Raw genomic sequence first — 20,296 nt, 5'->3', positions numbered from 1 at the left:
TGCTTTGATTGGTTGAAGTCTTCCAGCAAAGGAAAGATGCTTGTGTGTCTAGTTGAAAATTCTTCATGCAATTTTAGTAAGTAGAAGACAGTCCAGTTTATTTAACTTCTTTGTAACATGGGGAAGACCCAAGTAGTTGACAAGCAAGGGGGTTTCAGAAACTACCAGAATGTTTAAGATAGAATACTTTTCAGAGTTAGAAATGCCAGAAGAAAAAAACTTGACTTTGAAGGATTGCAATGAAGACCAGACAGAATAGAAAAAGAAGATGAGAGCATTTTTTATACTCTTTGCCGAGTCAGAGTCTCAATGGGCAAAGATCAGAAGATCAGCTGCAAAAGACAGGTTAGTAATGCCTAGGTAGCTGCAATCTTTATGGTATCTGGTTCACCTTGGGAAGCTGCCCTCTTAAGGATTCTTGGAAGAACTTCCATCACCATTACAAATATATAAGGGGATAGAGGGTCCCCTTGTCTAATCCCTTATTTCCCTTGAAAGTAGCCTTAAGCGAACCATTCATACGAATTGAGTAATGGGGAATGATGATACACTCTCCTTCCCATCCAATGAAAACATCAGGAGTGCCAATTATTTTAAGAATTCCTAAGATAAAATCCTAATCTACAAAGTCAAAGCCTTCCTTAAGTCAACCTTTGGAGCCATCATGGGAGGACTTCTATTCAGATGGTAGTTATGAAGTTGTTCCTGTGCAAGGAGGATGTTATCTTGGATTAGTCTTCCTTACAAAATCAGTCTGGTTGAGGGGGGAGGGGGGGGGGGGGGGGGGGGGGGGATGGGGAATAAAAGAGGTGAGGCAAGATTGAAGCCTGTTAGCCAGCAACTTAGTAGTACATTTGTAAAAGGGGATTACAGCAAGCAATTGGCCTGAAATCTGCTGGGTTCACGGGGTTTTTAGTTTTGAGGGCAAGAACTCAGGGAGTAGCGTTGATCTGCCTTAGAAGATGAACCAGAGAAGAAAGAAATAATGGACTTATGAAGATCCTCTTCAATGATATGCCAGCAAGTCTTGAAAAACTTGGTATTAAAGCCATTTGAACCAGAACTTTTTTTATGGGAGAAATACTCTTTCTTTATTTCCTTTTCACTGATAGGATGGGTGAGCTGCCTTTTATGCTATTATTGTTGTTGTTGTTGTTATTATTATTATTATAATTATTATATATTTGATACTCTCATAATAAAACAAATTTATGTCTCGTATATTCCTGAGCTAGACATTACCAAACTAAAAAGACCGAATTTCACTCATGAAGCTTTGGTAAAATTATATAAGTGTAAAATACTAGAAATGTGTGTTCAAGTATTTGATTACTAAATATTACGAAATGATGAACACTTGTTCTATTGCTCCACCAGTTTAGACTATTAAATTCTAAAATCTGCTTGTCAATGATAAAGTTTTGATTGACTTGGGTACAAAAGATAATTTGCACAAGCAGCATTCTAAAGGATTCTTAATAATGCATGGTGTGGACATTATAAGATAATTAAGTGTAACACAAAAAGTTTGGAACTTCATTCTTACCCATATCAACATTGATTGTTAAGCATAATTTCATCCACAATCCAACATCCCGCCTGAAAAATAATAAAGATAATTAATTTAAAACAAACTCATACCATCTTGTGCTGGATCTAGTCTTATTATTATTTTTTGGAATTTGTTGTTCTGCATAAAGTTGTTTTATTTAAATTTATCCCAGATCATTTCCCATTTTAATTTTCCCATGTATTACATATATGTTATGCATGTGCATCGTATAAAAGCACAAAAGTATTAGATGTTTCGTTAGTTTCAAATAATGTTATTCAATACCTTTGACTTTTTGCTATATCTATGCATATTTGTCACATAATATCATAAGAAAAACTCAAATTTTTTAAAATCAATGAAGATAGGTCATATGATGCCTTGTTTGTGCTACATAACTTTTCACTTTAAAAAGTTTTAAAGTTTTGGAAAATATGATGTGCTAGTGATATACTTTATAGATATCAACTATAGTGTTTATAGTTATCAGAATAAGTTTAATATAAATAAGTTTGGTCCAAACAAGTATATTAATATCAAGTACATTAATATACTTATTAGTTATTAGTAATATCAAGTACCATATGTTAAAGTTATATTACTATTATTAATCCATAATTGTTAGAAGTACTTAGAACTATACTTTATACTTGATATTATTATTATTGTAATATCAAGTATAATACTGTTAGTCATCCAATTAAGTTTGTCTATTAGTAATCCATTGCTTAGTATGTTAATATCATGTATATTACTATTAGTACTATCAAATATATTACATTTAGTAATCCATTGTACCATATTTTATTGCTAACCATTAGTTCTGTATATTATACTTTGCATGTTATTATTCTAATATCATGTCTATTACCATTGGTGATCGAAACAAGTTCAATCCAAATAATCATATCTATTACTAATCCAATAACAGAAGCTGTTCAGGTAGGAATCAATCTTTACACAAATAAGGACAAGATAGACCTATGTGTGTTTGCTTAATGCTACATAGAATATTTGACTAATCGACCCAAAGCACAACCCAAATGGTGTATCGAATAGACCTATCCCCTAAGAATTGCTTCCCTATTAAGTACCCTACGCTGTTCCCGTACCTTTACCATGACCCAAAACACATTGTGTTTCCAAGTAGCTATGCTATGGAGATTTGCAGTAAGAGGTATGTGTGGAGCAACTTCCTAGCTATGTTGCTTTTTTTTGGGTGGGGGGGGGGGGGGTGGAGAATATATAGGTTGAATATTTATGTTATTAAGTAGTCTCCTTGAGCTTGGTTTGAAAAAAATATTATAGTGATCTCTAGTTTAGGTTTTCTTCTGTGTCACTTTGTTTGCAAAAAGGATAGAGGTTTGGTACTTTTAGTACTTCATGTTGATAATATCATCATCATAGGTAGTGATCAAAGTAGGATTGCTTCTGATCAAGGACTTGGCGTACTCCATGTTACTTTTTTAGTATTGAGATGTGTTAAATCTATCTCTACTAAGTGAGATTAGTATTTTGGAAATTAAACCAATTGATACTCCTATGGATCGCAATGTGAAGTTGTTCTAGGGATCTTGGGCCGGACTTTGAAGAAAACATTGGTATTGATGGCTAGTTGGAAGTTGATCTACTTAATTGTCACTGAACGTGCCATATCATTTGCTGTGGGGGTGGTGATGTAGTTTATGGAAATCCCAAACAACCACATTGGGATGTGTCAATTGGATTGAATCCTCTCTTTGTGAGGGTTCTCATATTATATAGCAAATAGAAACGTCAGTTACAAGGCTAAAAATCAGCAATTACAGCCATTTAGGAGACTAATTAAGGCAATTACAATCAATCTATTAATTGCAGAATATCAACGACAATCAGCCTATTAATCACAGAATATCTACAACAATAATATAAAATCATGCCATAATCAGAGAGACTAATTATGGCACCGTATTTGATTGACATCCCCCCTTAAATTGATGTTGGCCGATCAAGAAGCATCAATTTGCCCACAAGGAACTGATGGCGTTGTCGTATCATAGCCTTCGTGAAGACGTCAGCTATCTGGAGGTGAGTAGAAACATGAGGTAGAGATATAATCCGAGTGTCCAAGGCTTCTCAAATAGAATGACAGTTTACTTCAATGTGCTTTGTACACTCATGATAAATAGGATTAGTATCTATTTGAATGGCACTAGTATTATCAGCATGAAGAGGAGTAGGCCAAAAGCCCACGAAGCCAGACAATCTATGAACATGCAGCAGACATTGCCCGGTATTCAGATTTAGTAGAGGATTTAGAAACACGAGCTTGTTTCTTAATTTTCCAAGAGATCAAGGAATCACCAAGAAACATGCACCTACTTGTGACGGACCGCCGAGTATCAGGACATCTAGCCCAATCCGCATCACTATAAGCGACAAGGCGAAGCGGAGAGCCATTTGGAAAGAACAACCCACGACCTCTTGACCCTTGATGATATTGAATAATACGGCGAACAACAGCTAAATGAAGGTGGCGGGGAGTTTGCATAAATTGACTAACTTGTTGGATAGCGAAGGAAATATCAGGCCGAGTAATAGTCTTATAGTTCAAGTTCCCTACCAACTGTCGGAACACAGTGGGATCAGAAAGAAGATCACCCTCCTCACTTCGATATTTCACGTTGACCTCCATAGGAGTATCCACTGAAGGCGAATCCTGAAGAATGGCTAGCCCAATCAAATCCTAGGTATACTTGCGTTGATTCAAGAATATACCTGAAGAATCCGTGTGCACTTCCAAACCCAAAAAATACGTAAGAGGACCAAGATCTTTCATATGAAAAGAAGCCTGAAGATTCTGCTTAAGATGATCAATCAAGTTGGAGTCGGTGCTAGTAATGACAATATCATCCACATATATAAGTAAGAGAACGAGACCAGTTGGAGTCTTGCAGAGAAACAAAGAAGAGTCATATTGGCTTTGAACAAAGGAGAGACAAAGCAAAGTAGAGCTGAATTTTTCAAACCATGCCAGGGAGCTTGCTTTAAGCCATAGAGAGATCGCTTTAACTTACATACTGCGGAAGACGGAGAAGAAAACAAACCCAGAGGAGGACTCATGTAAATATCCTCTTTGAGATCACCATGAAGAAAAACATTTTTAATGTCCATCTGGTGAAGTGGCCAGCCTTGGGAGGCGGCAATCGAAAGAATCATACGCATTGTAGTCATCTTCGCTACAGGAGCAAATGTCTCCTCATAGTCCACCCCATATTCTTGCTTGTTCCCAAGTGCAACTAAGCATGCCTTGTACCTGTCTAGAGTCCCATCAGAGCGGAGCTTAACCGAGAAAATCCATTTATAACCAATGGCTTTAACAGTAGAGGGGCAAGGAACAATATCCTAGGTATGATCGTCGAGAGCCTGAAGTTCCTCATTGATCGCTTTTTGCCAACATTCATGTTTAACAGGCTCTGAAAAGCATGTAGGAATGGAAATAGACGACAAAGTAGTGTTAAAAGAAGCGTGGTAATCATCATACTGATCAGGAGGACGTGATACCTGAGTAGATCGTCGAGGACCAGGCTCAGGAGGCATTGAAGAACTAATCGGACCAGTCTTTGGATGTCATGTCAATCTCAGGAGAAGTCGTCGGAACAGTTTCAGATGAAGGGTCAGTCTCAGGAATAGGTAGAGTTGGTCGACGTTGAGTATACTCAAGTTCGGGTTTGAACCAGTTAGGAAGAGATGGCAATTCATCAAAACAAGGTAGAATACTAATCTCAGGCAACGACTCAACATGTGTAGGAAAGAAACATTGATTCTCAAAGAAAACAACATTACGAGATATACGAAAATTTGTTAGCACAAGAATCATAGCAAACATAACCTTTGTGGGAAATACTATAACCCATAAAGACACATTTAACAGACTGAGCAGAGAGTTTGTGACGTTCATGATGAGGTAAATGAACAAAGCAAACGCATCCAAAAGTATGCAGATTAAGATAGCTAGGATGCTGATGGTACAAACGGTAATAAGGAGAATCAAAATTCAAGACCTGAGAGGGCAGTCTATTAATTAAGTAAACTGCAGTAGATAATGCCTCAACCTAGAATTTAGAGGGGACGGATGATTCAAGCAATAAGGTGTGAACAACATCCAAGAGGTGTCGGTTCTTTCGTTCCGCCACCACATTTTGCTAAGGAGTATGAGGACAAGAATGCTGAGAGGCAATTCCTTTGTGATGTAAGAAATCATGAAACTCGTGGGACATGTACTCTCCCACTAGAATCATACCTCAACATCTTAATACATGTAGAAAATTGGTTCTCAATATATGCGACAAAGTTCTGAAAAACAGATAGGACCTTAGATTTGGCCTGAAGAAAATAGACCCAAGTATATTGACTGAAATCATTTATGAATGTCACAAAATATTTATATCGAGCTAGAAAAAAATAGGAGAAATGCCCCACACATGACTATGTACAATATCAAAGCATTTTGTAGCATGAATACCATGAGAAGGAAATGATAGAGTCTTACTCTTACCAATTTTGCATACAAAACAATCAAATGACAAGTGTTTAGAAACATGTTCATTATTGCTTAACAAACAAAAATTTAACATACGAGACAAGACAACACAACAAAGTTTGGATGGCCCAAACGTTTATGCCATATTGAACTCGGAGTATTAACTGTCAAACAAACCAAAGATAAACTAATAGGAATAGAAAACTGTAGTGGAAAGAGTCTGCCAACTTTAGGCCCCTTCGCGAGTATCTTCCACGACACCTGATCCTGCACAAGACAACCATCACGAGAAAAATGGACATCACAGTTTTTCTTAACTAACAGGCCAACCGAAATAAGATTATTAGACAGTCCAGGAGATACATAAACATCTTTGAATGAAGGATTGATATTTCCTATTTCATCAATAGCTAAATGACTCCCATTAGCTACCTGAATTTGCGACGAACCATGATGTGGATGAACATTGCACAATGCATCTGATGATTTGGTCATATGATTGGATGTAGCAGAATCAATAGGCCAAGACTTGTGCGAAGTATTACCTTGAAGCCCCAAGGCGGAAAAAGCTGACATAATCATTTGCTGGACCATTTCAGCGGAAAGAGTAGAGGATCCAGCGGCAGACAAAGAAGATGAGGACATCCCTGGAGCAGAAGAAGTGTTCTTTGTAGCTTGATAAGCAGTGGTGTGACGGTTTGGAGGCCGAGTGGGACATTCTATGATAAAGTGGCCTTGTTTCTTACAATAGTTACACACTTTCTTTGCACAGTTGGCGACAATATGACCATACTTCTTGCAGCTGAAACACTGGACCTTGCGCATATCCTTATCCTTCCCTCTCCTGTAGGCTGCATAGGCAATGAGATTTAGGTTAGCATCTTGCTAGAACTCAGCCTGTGTGAGAAGGCGCTGCTCCTTGCGAAGTAATTCTTCAAAACAAACGTCCAAAGATGGTGAAGGATCTTGGTTCATTAAATTTGAGCGAGTAGCCTCAAATTCAGGGCTCAATTTCATCAGAAATTGATCTCTCTTGCTCTGCTCATGAACAACTTGGACAGCAGAGATAGATGCAGCAGGTGCCTTCGCATAAACCACATCAGAAAAATCTCACCATAAATTCTGAAAAACCAGAAAAATACGCTTGAATGGAGAGTTTGCCTTAAGTGTAACTAGCTATCTCATATTCAAACTGAAATCGACGTGCAGTATTATCCTAGTGATAAACCTTTAGCAAGTACTTCCACATAGTCTTCGTAGTCATATAGGCCCTTAAATTGAGCACAATAAGAGGATCAACCGACCCTAAAATCTAGGACATCACACGTGCATCTTTGACCTTCCACTTGGCCAACTCCTTAGGCTCCATAGGAGCTGGATCACTACCATCAATCTGGCCCCACAATTCTTTCCCCGTAACAAATAAACAAAACTGGGATTCCCAAGCAGAGTAATTTTTTCCAATAAAACGCACCCCAAAGGAATCCCTAGAAGACGTGATGAAACCCCCAAAGGAATCGCTAGAAGACATGATGAAACCCAACAAAAAATTGAATCACAAAAAATAAAACCTGATTCATGTGTCAATAGCCTTCGATGGGACCTCTAGGAATTTGAATCGGCAAAGATATGCAGAAACTCTTCACAAATCAACACCACCAAAGATTTGTGACGAAACAGAACACCGACAACCACCAGAAAGGATAACCGAACACCACTGATCGACAACCACCAAAGATTTTGAAGCAAACAGAATCAACCGCCCAACAAAGACTGCCGACAGTCAGAAACTGCTGACAACCCATAAATTGCCGCTACCCATAGGAAAAAAACCAAAAAAAACAACCCTAATTGAGATAACGCTCTGATACCATGTCAATTGGATTGAAGCCTCTCTCTGTGAGGGTTCTCGTATTATATAGCAAATAGAAACATTAGTTACAAGGATAAAAATCAGCAATTACAGCCATCTAGGAGACTAATTAAGGCAATTACAATCAGCCTATTAATTACAGAATATCAACTACAATCAGCCTACTAATCACAGAATATCTACAGCAATAATATAAAATCATGCCATAATTAAAGAGACTATTTATGGCACCATATTTGACTGACAGGATGTTGGTCAAAGGCTCTCGGTTTGATAGATAAATGTAATAGAAATTGTGAGATCATAGGATATCTATTGCAGATTGGACTCACTATGTTGATAATTGAAGGTCTACTATTGGTACTCTACATCTGTGGGATTTAATCTTATTATTTGGTGTAGCAATAGCATGATGTAGTGTTGAAGCACAATACCAATCTTTGGCTCATATTTTAAGTTAGCTTATGTGTTTGAAGTCTCTTATGCCACAAATGGGATTGTTGGTGGTGATCCATAGATATGTTTTTTGATGATCAAACTGCTGCTTATTTTACTAGCGGCCTAGTATTACATGGGACGAGAAAGGATATTGGAGTTGACTGTCATTTTATGTGGGATGTTGTGTTGAAGATGGTTGTAAGGACTTCGCTTTTGAAATTTATGGATCATGATGTTTTCACGAAGGCTTTATTTAAGCTTCCTTGTCTAATGGTTATACAATATTGGGTTTGGTGATTTTTAGATAGAGAAGAGAATAGGTTATTTTAATATGTAGTGTGAGTGGGGCTTATTTTTATCTTTCATTATTATTATTATTATTATTAATATATAAGAGGGCAGACCTGGAGCTCACGTAAGTTATGGGGGAACTGCCATCTGGTTTTTTCTCCCCTTCTCTTTTTCTCTTTTCCATCTCAAACTTAAGTGCTGTATTTTCTTCATGTAATCTTCAATTTATTTCATTTCTACAACATGAAAACACACACACACACACACATAATGAAAATGTAATGATAAATTTTATTTTTGAAATGAAGGCTCATTTCATAAAAGATAGACGGAGTAACACTGCCAAAGCTGTTCTTGCCTTAGAGTCTTCCTATAAATGGGCTTTAAGTGGCACTCCCCTCCAAAATCGTGTTGGAGAACTTTACTCACTGGTAATAGGCTCACAAGCTTATTCTCATTTTTTTTTTAACCTTTTCAAATGAGGCTAATTTATGTGCAATTTCATTTATACAGGTCCGCTTCCTTCGAATAATTCCATATTCATATTACTTGTGCAAGGATTGTGATTGCAGGAAACTTGACTATAGGTATGATTTACTTTGTGCCGCATCTGGTTTTGCATGAGTATGCCCTGTACTGTTATATAATTTGGTTAATTAACTTGATTGATGAGGATGACATGCATCTAGTGGCCTGTTTAAGTTCCTCAGATATGGGGAAAATAGGATGCTTTGAAGTGTAAATATTTTGCATGCAGCCGCAGATGAATACTCCTGAGCTCGATACTGATGTATCTTTTTCGCTTTTGTGAATTAATATCTTCTAAGTTAAGCTTTATGTTATGTCTCCGTTTTTTGATAATTTTTCCCAAATAATCAAGTGCGTGCCAAATTTTTGGCCTTTTTCATAATGCAAAAAGGACCCTTTGATGCATTTTTAAGTTCTTATTTTATTTGTAAAATAATTTTGTAATGCCTTTAATCACTTGTCAATGTCTGGAAAATATCAATAATTTTTTGGCTAGTTTCAGAATATTTAGAGCATACCAGGTTACTGCAATGGCTTGTCTATACTGTGAGGAGAGCTTCCCTTCCAAAAATTAGCATGATGTAATCGTATTAATTAAGTAGTTCAAATATATGGTAAAATAAGAAAAAGAAAAAGGGCACCCCAGTGCACAAAGCTCCTGCGTATGCGGAGCCCGGGGTAGGGGCAGACCACAATGGGTCTATAGTACGCAGCCTTACCTTGCATTTTTGCAAGAGGCTGTTTCCACGCCTCAAACTCGTGACCTCCAGGTCACACGGCGACAACCTTACTGTTGTGCGTAAGCTCCCCTTCTAGATCAAATATATGGTACTTCGCTCAAATCATTCCTTGCTTGACATTCATAAACAGAATTCAGTAATGTAGTACAGAAGGTCAGATGGTTGAAAACCATTTGATCATTTGTATGTTATGATGCATGTATTTCTGACATGGTCAGTTGGTATCTCAGTCACATTTTTAATGGTCTCATTACATGGCTATATTTTTTAGGTTACTTATGATATCTTTTATCTATATTTTTGTACTGAAGTGCTTCTTACTTCTATGGGACAAATTGTGGGTCCCTGTCATGGCAAAAATTGCCATTTCCTGGTATAGTAGTGATGTTTTGGAGCTGTTAAAATTGAACTGTGCCAGTTAAAGTTTGAATCTTGAGAGCAGGCTCTTCGTGCAACAAGAATTTGGGTTATATTCAACTCATCCCTCATCAGTCCTTCCTATCCCTAAATCAAAATTAGAAGGGTTTGAAAAAAACTTTTCTATGGGAATATTTGGGAGACTTTAAATGCACTTTTTGTAAAAGTGGGGTTTCGAATTAAAGATCTTGTTTTTCGATCAAGCTCTCCTCAGGAAATGTTTTGAAGATTCATGGGGGAAAGAGAAGAGTTGTCATCTGGAATGTTGTTAAGTATTGGGATACTAGGGCTAGGTGGGCTCCTAATAAAAGAACTATAGTGTGGGACTTTCAAAATTCATTTGTAAGGAGTGGGAGGATTTCTTTCTCTTTGTTTCCTTTGGTATGCAGACTGGCTCCCCTATTCAATATGATGTGTGGTGTGAAATACAACCCTTGGTGCCACTTTTGGGTTAATAATGAAGAATTTCTCAGTGATGGCCCTAACTAGGATTTGCTGCCAAATTAGAAGGCAATAGAGATCCAAGTACCCAGCCAGGAGCTGGTATTCCAGTATGTAAGCCCAGGGAGAGAAGAAAGACTGCAACTTTCTGGAAAGTAATTGAAAAGATTCTGGGTTGCCTTATTAGATCAATTAGAACACCTTATATGGAATAAAAACTTAATGAAAAAAAAACATAATTTCTGACATGTGTCAAGACACGTATCCAGCCGTGTCATGGGTGTGTCCATGTTTGGTACGTGTCGGATACCAACACTCTTACCCTTTTGAAGTGTCTGTGTTTCCTAGATACTGGTGTATTTTTGCTCTTTGAGTAGGATAATGTCTTAGTGAAAATAGTGAGTGTGATGTTTCCTTGTGACGGAGTGAGAATAACATAGAAAGCTCTTTATGGGAGGGTGAGTGTTCATCATTCATTGTAAAACTCACTAGCTTTAGTAAACATGTTTAGCTAAAGAGGTGTAAGCAATGAATTGCATTGCTTTACAGTTTACCATGTGACTGTCATTTGCTTTCATATTTGCTTACGGCTTCCGCTATATTTGTATTTGATGGTTGTGAATTTGTTCATGTGATGAAACTGCAGTATACTTTAAGCTAGTGTTCTATAAACCAATAACTAGTGCCACATGGCTTTCGCAAGGCGTGAATTGTTCGGCCCATGACACATTTGCAGCCTTCAAGTTAGACAGTTTCATTAATTTACTCAGAAGAAAGTGTGGTCAGATCTTTGAGGTTCTCTTGCTAATACATTAGTCACAGTCAACATTCAACTAGAATGTGGAGCAATTCTATTTTTCAATTCCCTTGTTTTGTGGACCCATTTTGTCCTGAATGGAATTATTTGTGTTCGCTTTTCCCTTTTTGCTTGTTTATGAATTTGTACTTTTCAGTGCAAAATATGAAGTTATAAAGAACTTTGGACTTGGTTGCTTGTGTGAAGTAATTAAATTTCTTGGAATTGCTTGTTTTTGTCTTTATTTTCTTCCTCTTTCTCCTTAATTTTTATCACTACTTTTTCGGGTGTATAGTTGTGTTGGTTTCTAATTGTTAAGATTGTTTCTTATGTATCTTTTTCAACTCTTTGCCTGAATACAGTTCATCAACTGAATGTTCAAACTGCACTCATAAATCTATGAGGCATTTTTGCTGGTGGAATAAGGTGAGTTTTGCAGTTCATTGTTATTGTTGTTTTCATTACATCTGTCGGACTGAAACATTTATGATGTTGTAGTAACTTTTAATCCTCAATCCATCCTAGTATGTGGCTACACCAATACAAGCATGTGGAAATTCAAATGTGGGGCAAAGAGCCATGACTTTGCTAAGGCATAAAATTTTGAAAAACATAGTACTAAGACGGACCAAGAAAGGCAGGGCGGCAGATCTTGCACTTCCTCCTACGATTGTAAGATTTTTGAATCATCTTCCTTTGGTGCATGTTTTTTTCCTCTAAAGTTTTCTCATACTGGTCCCCTTTTCTTCATTCTTTCTTCCCTGAAGGTTTCGTTGAGACGGGATTCCCTGGATATTAAAGAAGAAGATTATTACATGTCATTATACAATGAAAGTCAGGCACAATTTAATACGTGTGTACTGCATGTCCTTCTATCTGCTGTTTTTTTCTTATGTATTTGACTGGTGTCCTTGTGTAAGAATTGGCTTTTGTTACCATGGCAAAAAATGGTTTGCAACTTTTTCTTCTTATGTATATGTGTGTGTGTGCATGCGTGCATGTGTAATTTTTTTTCATGTGTTCCAAATGCAAAGATTTGAGTCATCCTTAATTTTGTCTTCTAATAAAATAAAAGTTTCCTCTGTGCTAAGCTAAGGGTTTCAACATATATACATATTTTAGTCTTTTCCAGTTTTAATTTCAGGATTGTAATGATCTCAATCAGCATTCAAAAGTAAAATATTAATTTATTGAACTTAAAAAGTTTTTTAAGTTGAATTCTAATTAAAAAACAACAATATATTCATATATTGGCAATTTTTTGCATTCCGTTGCTTGTAATCCATGTTCTTTTCCCATTTTTTGTTAAGCAGTTAACTAGGGTTAGAATTTTTTAACTCATGAAGCAGTGTTTGAATATTGTCCTGCTTATTTTACACGTGAAAATTTCTAATTATGGTCTTTGAATTTGAACATTCTAAACTTTTTGACAATCTGCCTCCATCAAAAAATTCTGTGGAAATCTGTTAAGACTTTGGATTTTGGATCCTGCAAGTCTCCTCTGTTTAAGCTTGCTTCTTTAAGAATATTCTATAGTTACTGCACTTCTTTTGCTCCTTGTGTTCCTGTCTTGTTTTATTGCAGACACCTTCTTTTGCCTACTTCTGGTACTGACTCATTCCATTCAAGCCACAATGGATGACACATTTTTTTTTATTTCCCTTTTCCATTATGATTTTTTTTCTTCTACCTATTCTTGTTTCTCAGTAATATGATCTGTATAAGGAGGACATTGTTATGGGCATGATGCCTGAATTGTGTTCGAATTGCAGTAAGCAGGTCCATCTGTTTTACGTATACTTTATTTAGATTGAAATATTCAATTGGTGAAACAGTCAGATTCCAAGTAGTATGTGTTGTTCACGTAATTTTGGTAGATCTTTTTTTTTTTCTCTTTTTTTCTTTTTCTTTTTTTGAGAATAAGCAAAAATATTTTTAGCTGATGGTTGTATTTGTGTCGTGCATGTATCATATGAAGGATAAGATACCAATGCTCCTTGGTACATCTAGATACATATCAGATACTTCTTAACATATCCTCAATAGGACCAATATCTGTGTGTCGATATTTTGATTTCCAAAATGCATCAAAAGATCTTGAGCTTGAAGCTGGTAAACAAATGAATATTTTATTTCCCAAGTAGTCAAAGAAATCAAAACAAGCTGTGTTAAAGAAGTATAACATCAGAAAAGGGGGAGTCAGGCAGGAACCTCTCAGCGCATGTTAGTACACATGAACTAATGTACACCATGTTTCCCTCCTTCAGTTGATTCTACTTTCTTTGCATCAATCCTTAATACTCTGTAATGGCTAACAACCTAGAAGCTTCTACAAGTAAAGGTACTATTTTCAGGTATTAACCTAGATGATTTGGTGAGCTAGTCTGCAAATGATGCACCCATAACAAATCCTCCTTCTTGGCGTGGACTGGACTAGTCTCTTCAAATCTGGTAGAGTTTGTGAACCAGAGCTAGTGTACAACAACAACAACAACAAGCCTTAAGTCCCACTAGGTGGGGTCAACTACATGATCCCTATTCCGCCAGCTCACCTGATCAAGAGCATCTTCCTCTATTTGATTAAGGGCTGTTAAATCCTTCCTCACTACTTCATTCCAAGTTATTTTAGGCCTATCCCTACCCCTTTTCATGTCAGAAATAATAACTAACTCACTCCTCCTCACATGTGCTTTACTAAGCCTAAGTATCAAATGTCCAAACTATCTAAGCCGCCCCTCATCTTGTTTTGAAGTGGTGCTATGCCTGAATTATTAAGTATATGCACATTTCTTACTTTATCTTTTAATGTTAAACCACTCATCCACCTTAACATTTGCATCTCAACAACTTTTATGTTTTGTACATGTTATTTCTTAGCTGCCCAACATTCTGAATCATAAAGCATAACGGGCCTTGTAGCCGTCTTATAAAACTTTTCTTTTAATTTTAAGAGTATTCTATGATCACGCAACACACATGTCGCACTCCATTTTATCCAACCTGTTTTAATTTTATGCACTACATCTTCAATTTCCCCTTCAGCTTGTATAATAGGTCCAAGATATCTAATCTATCTGTGCTATTAATATCTTGATTATCAAGTTTAAACTTCTCTCTATTGCTACTCCTCATATTACTGGAATTACATTTTATATATTTTGTCTTATTCCTACTTATCCTAAACCCTTTAGACTCTAATGTGGCTCACCAAAGTTCTAGCGTAGATTCCACTCTGCTCCGACTATCATCAATCAACACGATATCATATGCAAACAACATACACCAAGAGATCTCATTTTAAATGTTCCTAGTTAGTTCATCAATTACTAAAGTAAAAAGATAAAGACTCAAAGTAGAACCTTGATGTACACCTTTTGTGATTGGAAAATCTCTAGATTCTCTTCCTATAGTCCTAATGCTAGTCACTACTCTATCATACATTTCCTTAATGACCTTCGTATCTATTGTAAACTCCCTTCTTTTTTAAAACCCACCAAAAAACTTCCCTAGGTACTGTTAATGGAGAAAATTCAGGCAATTAGGCTGTAAATAATGCTGAAAATCTGGCAGCATTTAAGTGCTGAAAATCAGGCAACAACGATGTAAATCTCTTCTATATAATGAAAGCAAACCTGATGGAAAAGGCATTTAGACCAAAATTAACATGGTATTAGAGCCCCTCTTTTGATTACGTGGTTTTGGTCTTAAATCACTGGGTGCGATTCTCATCGCTGTTTTTTTTTTCTCTCGGTTTTAGCAAGTTCTTTCTTGCTTTTCGTGGGCGTTGGCCTTCTCTATGGTGTCCACTTTGGTGGTTTTGAGTTTTGTTTGGGGCTGCCGAAATTTTTTTTTAGTTGCGCACGCTGTCCTTTGTTGCGGGCTACTCATCTCGGTGTTTTTCTTGTGGTGGCTACGCATCTTTGCGGCTGTCGGTCGTTTCTGTGGTGGTCAGCAGCTTCGACGACTCCTGGTGTGATCGACGAAGGTGCTGTGTTTCTTCCTCTGTTGTGTCGTTTTTCACACAGGGCAGGCATTTCAAGTTAGGTTTTCGTGTTTGATCTGGGTTTTTTTATTTCTGCTGTAATCTGGTTGTGTCTGTGCGCCTCTTATTATTTGGATTTAGACTTGATTTGAGTTAGGCTTGCTGTTTATTTGGTTGACTGCTTGGACTTATTTTTTTTTAGTGCCTTTCATCATGTCTATTGAAAAGACTATTGTTTGATTTACTGGAAATAATTTCTCTACGTGGGAATTCCAATTTAAAATGTTTTTGAAAGGGAACGAATTATCAAATCATATTGATAGTTTTGCTCAAATTTCCACTGATGAAAAGGAATTTGCACAAAGGGAGGTCAAGGATGCTAAGGTGATCTCTTGGCTGTTGTGGACGATTGAGTCTCACCTTTTGACCAATCTTTGCAGTTTTACTACTGCTCAGGCTATGTGGGATTATCTCCACCGTATTTACCACCAAGATCACAGTGCTCGAAAGTTCCAGTTGGAGTTGGAAATTAGTAATTACAGTTAAGGTAATTTACCAATTGAACAATTTTATTCTAGTTTTATTAATCTTTGGAGCGAGTATTCTGCTATTGTTCATGCTAAGGTTCCCTCTATGGCGCTTGCGGTTCTTCAAGCGGTTCATGTTGAGAGTCAACGCGATTAGTTTTTTATGAAAGTTCGACCTGAATTTGAGCCTGTTCGAGCCAGTTTATTGAACCGTAATCCGGTTCCTTCTTTGGATATTTGTTTAGGAGATTTATTGCGTGAAGAACAACAGTTATCCACTTAGATGGGTATGACTTCTGAGAAGGTATTTTTTGAGGTTGTAATTGTAGTATATGCAGCACAAGGGAGAGGGAGGAACAAATTGTAGTGTTTCAGTTGCGAGGAGTTTGGTCATATTGCTCGTGGCCGTCCTAAGAAAGTTTGTAAGTACTGCAAGAAAGAAGGCCATATCATCAAAGATTGTTGAGTGCGGCCTCAAAATCTCCAATCCTAAGCTTTTCAGGTTGCTATTCTATCCTCTTTTTCTTATGCGCCACCCACTGTAAGCTCTGACTCGTTTGTTCTCATACCAGCAATGGTCCAACAGATGATTGTGTCTGCTTTTACCGCCTTAGGCCCGCAAGGTACAACTACTAACTCAACTTCTTGCATTGTTGATTCGGGCCCTTCTAATCATATGATTGGTAATATGATGAGTCTCCATGGTGTTCGTAAGTATTGAGGCACGCAAAATATTCAGATTGCTGATGGCAGTACTCGTCCAATTACTGCTGTTGGTAATTTGGGTTCTTAATTTCGCGATGTTTTTGTCGCTCCTGGATTGTCTATCAATTTGATTTTTGTTGGACAAGTGGTAGATAATAACTGTGATGTTCATTTTTCTCGTGGTGGTTGTCTTGTGCAGGATCGAGTGTCGGGGACGGTGATCACGAAGGGGCCTAAAGTAGGACGTTTATTCCCTTTGCAGTTTTCTATTCCTAATGTTGTTTCTCTTGCTTGTACGACTACTGCCAATAATAATGAAGTTTGGCATATGAAATTGGGTCATCCTAATTCTGTTGTCTTGGCTCATCGTATGAAACATGGTTTTTTGGGCAATAAAGATTCCTTTTCTTCTTCTCTTGTATCTTTTGATTGTGCTACTTGTCATCTTGGTAAAAGTAAAACTTTACCTTTTCCTGCGCATGGTAGTCGTGCTTTTAATTGCTTTGAGATTGTGCATACTGATGTTTGGGGTGTGAGTCCTGTTATTTCTCATGGTCACTATCGTTATTTTGTGAAGTTTATTGATGATTATAGTCGATTCACTTGGATATATTTTCTCCGCTCTAAAGTTGACATGTTTTCTGTCTTTTAGAAATTTGTTGCGTTTGTCGAGACATAGTTCAGTTTTTGTATCAAAACTTTATGCTCTGACTCAGGGGGGGGGGTACATGTCTCATTATTTTTTAGACTTTTCTTCAGCAAAAGGGGATCATTTCCCAGCATTCTTGTCCTTATACCCTTCAACAAAATGGAGTCGCTGAGCGTAAGAATCATCATCTCTTAGATGTCGTTCGTACTTTCTTGATTGATTCTTCTGTACCTTTTAAGTTCTAGGTAGAAGCTTTATCTATTGCTGTCTATTTGATCAATCGTTTGCTTATTGCCCCTCTAAATTAATTTTTTATTTGGCATATTTCCTGAGTATCAATCCTTTCATACTTTTGGGTGTGTTTGTTTTGTTCATCTACCACTTGTTGAGCGTCACAAGCTTGTTGCCCAGTCTGTCACGTGTGCCTTTATGGAATATAGTCAAACTCAAAAAGGATTTTTTTGTTATGATGCTCATGCAAGCAAATTTCGGATCTCCCGGAATGTGATTTTCTTCAAAAATCAATATTTCTTTCAATCTTAGGTTATTTCTGAATTCTGATACTCCTATTATTCTTCTTCCTGCCTTTGATGACGTGTCTTCTTCTATTGAGCGATTTAAACCAGGTGTGGTGTATCATTGACATACTCCTCCTTCAACGCCCCTTCTAGACATTGATCCATCATCTAATTCTGCGGTTCCTCAACGCTCTACCCGGGTTACACATCCACCTGATAGGTATGGTTTTCCTTATACCTCGCTTATTGCCACTCTCGATACTGTTTCTGTTCCTCACCCATATACCTAGGAAGCCACCCAAGCATGTTGGCAGCAGGCCATGCAAGAAGAAATCCAAGCTTTTCAAGATAATCACACTTGGGATCTTGTTACTTGTTCCTCTGGTGTCAAACCTATTGGTTGTAAATGGGTGTGCTCAGTCAAGTTTTGGCCTGATGGGTCACTAGACAAACATAAGGCCCGTCTCGTGGCTCTTGGGAACCGGCAGGAGTATGGTTTTGATTATGAAGAGACCTTTCCACCTGTTGCCAAAATGACTACTGTGCAGATTATCTTGGCACTTGCTGTGTCGCAAGGGTGGTCTCTCCGGCAGATTGATGTGAAGAATGCTTTTCTACATGGGGATTAGAAGGAAGAAATCTATATCTCCACCTCCCGGCATGTTTGCTGCACCTTCCTTAGAGGTTTGTTGGCTGCGCTGATCCTTTTATGGACTGAAATAGGCTCCCGCCTGCATGGTTTGATAAATTTCGCTCTATCCTGCTTGCTTTTCATTTTACTCAGAGTTAGTTTGATTCCTCTTTTTTTCTTTGCAAAACTTTTGGAGGAATTGTATTGCTTCTGGTATATGTTGATGACTTTGTAATTACTGGCTCTGATGTTGAGTTTATTAAGCAATTACAACAGCATCTCAAGGCCTCTTTTCACATGAAAGATTCTGGTCTCCTGCAGTACTTCCTTGGCCTTAAGGTGCAGCTTACTTCGATTGGTATGTTATTACACTAACACAAATACACGCAGGAAGTGATTTCATTGGCTGGTCTCCAATCGGATAAAACTTGTTCTTACTCCCTTGGAGGTAAATCTTAAGCTTTGTCAAGAGGAAGGCGGGTTTCTATCAGATCCATCCTTGTATCGGCAGCTTGTTGGGAGTTTGAACTACTTAACGATTACTGGTCCTCATATTTCTTTTGCTATGCAGCAAGTCAGTCAATTTATGCAAGCTCCCCGACATCTTCATTTAGCCGCTGTTCGTCGCATTATTCGATGTCCGAAGGGCACCTCTACACACGAGTTGTTCTTTCCTAAGGAATCTTTCTTAAATTTGGTGGGGTATAGTGATGCTTATTGGGTCGGATGTGCGGATACTCGTCGCTCTATTATTGGCTGGTGCATGTTCTTAGGCATTGCACTCATCTCTTGGAAGAGTAAGAAGCAAGATAGAGTTTCCAAGTCCTCCACTGAGTCTGAGTATCGTGCTATGTCTTCCGCATGCTTTGAGATCACATGGCTTCATGGGTTGTTGGGTGAACTTGGTTTTTCCCAGCTTCATTCCACTCCCCTTGATGCTGATAATACTAGTGCTATTCAGATAGCCGCTAATCCTGTCTTCCATGAGCGTACGAAACATATCAAAGTCTATTGCCATTCCATATGTGAATTCTTTGAAAAACGAGTGATTACTCTTCCTCACATTTCCACCGAACGTCAAACTATAGACATTCACTAAAGCTCTTTCTCGGCATTGACATCAGTTCTTGGTTGACAAATTGATGCTTCTTGATTTACTAGCATCAATTTGAGGGGGGATGTTAATGGAGATAATTCAGGCAATTAGGCTGTAAATAATGCTGATTAGGTTGTAAATGTTGCTAAGTCTGGCAGCATTTAAGTGCTGAAAATCAGTCAACAACCATGTAAGTCTCTTCTATATAATGAATGCAAACCTGATGGGAAGGGCATTCAAACTGAAATTAATAGGTACTCTATCATAAACTTTCTCTAGGTCAATAAAAACCATATGCAAGTTCCTTTTCTTTTCCATAAACTTTTTCATTAAACTTCTTAAAACGTAAATAGTTTTTGTTGTTGATCTCCTAGATATAAAACCAAAATGATTTTCTGAAATCTTTGTTTCTAATCTTATTTTATGTTCAATTATCCTTTCTTGTAATTTCATCGTATGACTTATAATCTTAATTCCACTATAGTTATTATAATTTTGAATATCACCTTTATTTGTACAAAGGTACTAACACACTTTTCCTCCATTCTTTTGTCATTTTCTTGGTTTTTATAATAGTGTTGAATAGATTA

General features: G+C 37.4%; 1 protein-coding gene across 1 annotated transcript in view; it reads left to right on the top strand.

Moving 5' to 3' along the window:
* The window catches only part of LOC131148812 (DNA repair protein RAD16), a 64,980-nt gene that overhangs the window by 4,712 nt on the left and 39,972 nt on the right, over nucleotides 1-20,296 (top strand). Inside the window, exons 4-8 of the mRNA XM_058098738.1 lie at nucleotides 8,985-9,107; nucleotides 9,190-9,263; nucleotides 11,961-12,024; nucleotides 12,124-12,270; nucleotides 12,366-12,451. Coding sequence (XP_057954721.1) covers nucleotides 8,985-9,107; nucleotides 9,190-9,263; nucleotides 11,961-12,024; nucleotides 12,124-12,270; nucleotides 12,366-12,451 — 494 coding nt within the window. The remainder of the gene's footprint in view (nucleotides 1-8,984; nucleotides 9,108-9,189; nucleotides 9,264-11,960; nucleotides 12,025-12,123; nucleotides 12,271-12,365; nucleotides 12,452-20,296) is intronic.

This window comes from Malania oleifera, chromosome 2 (assembly GCF_029873635.1).
Source record: "Malania oleifera isolate guangnan ecotype guangnan chromosome 2, ASM2987363v1, whole genome shotgun sequence".
Taxonomy (NCBI): domain Eukaryota; kingdom Viridiplantae; phylum Streptophyta; class Magnoliopsida; order Santalales; family Ximeniaceae; genus Malania; species Malania oleifera.
This window is presented reverse-complemented; position numbering and strand designations above follow the sequence as displayed.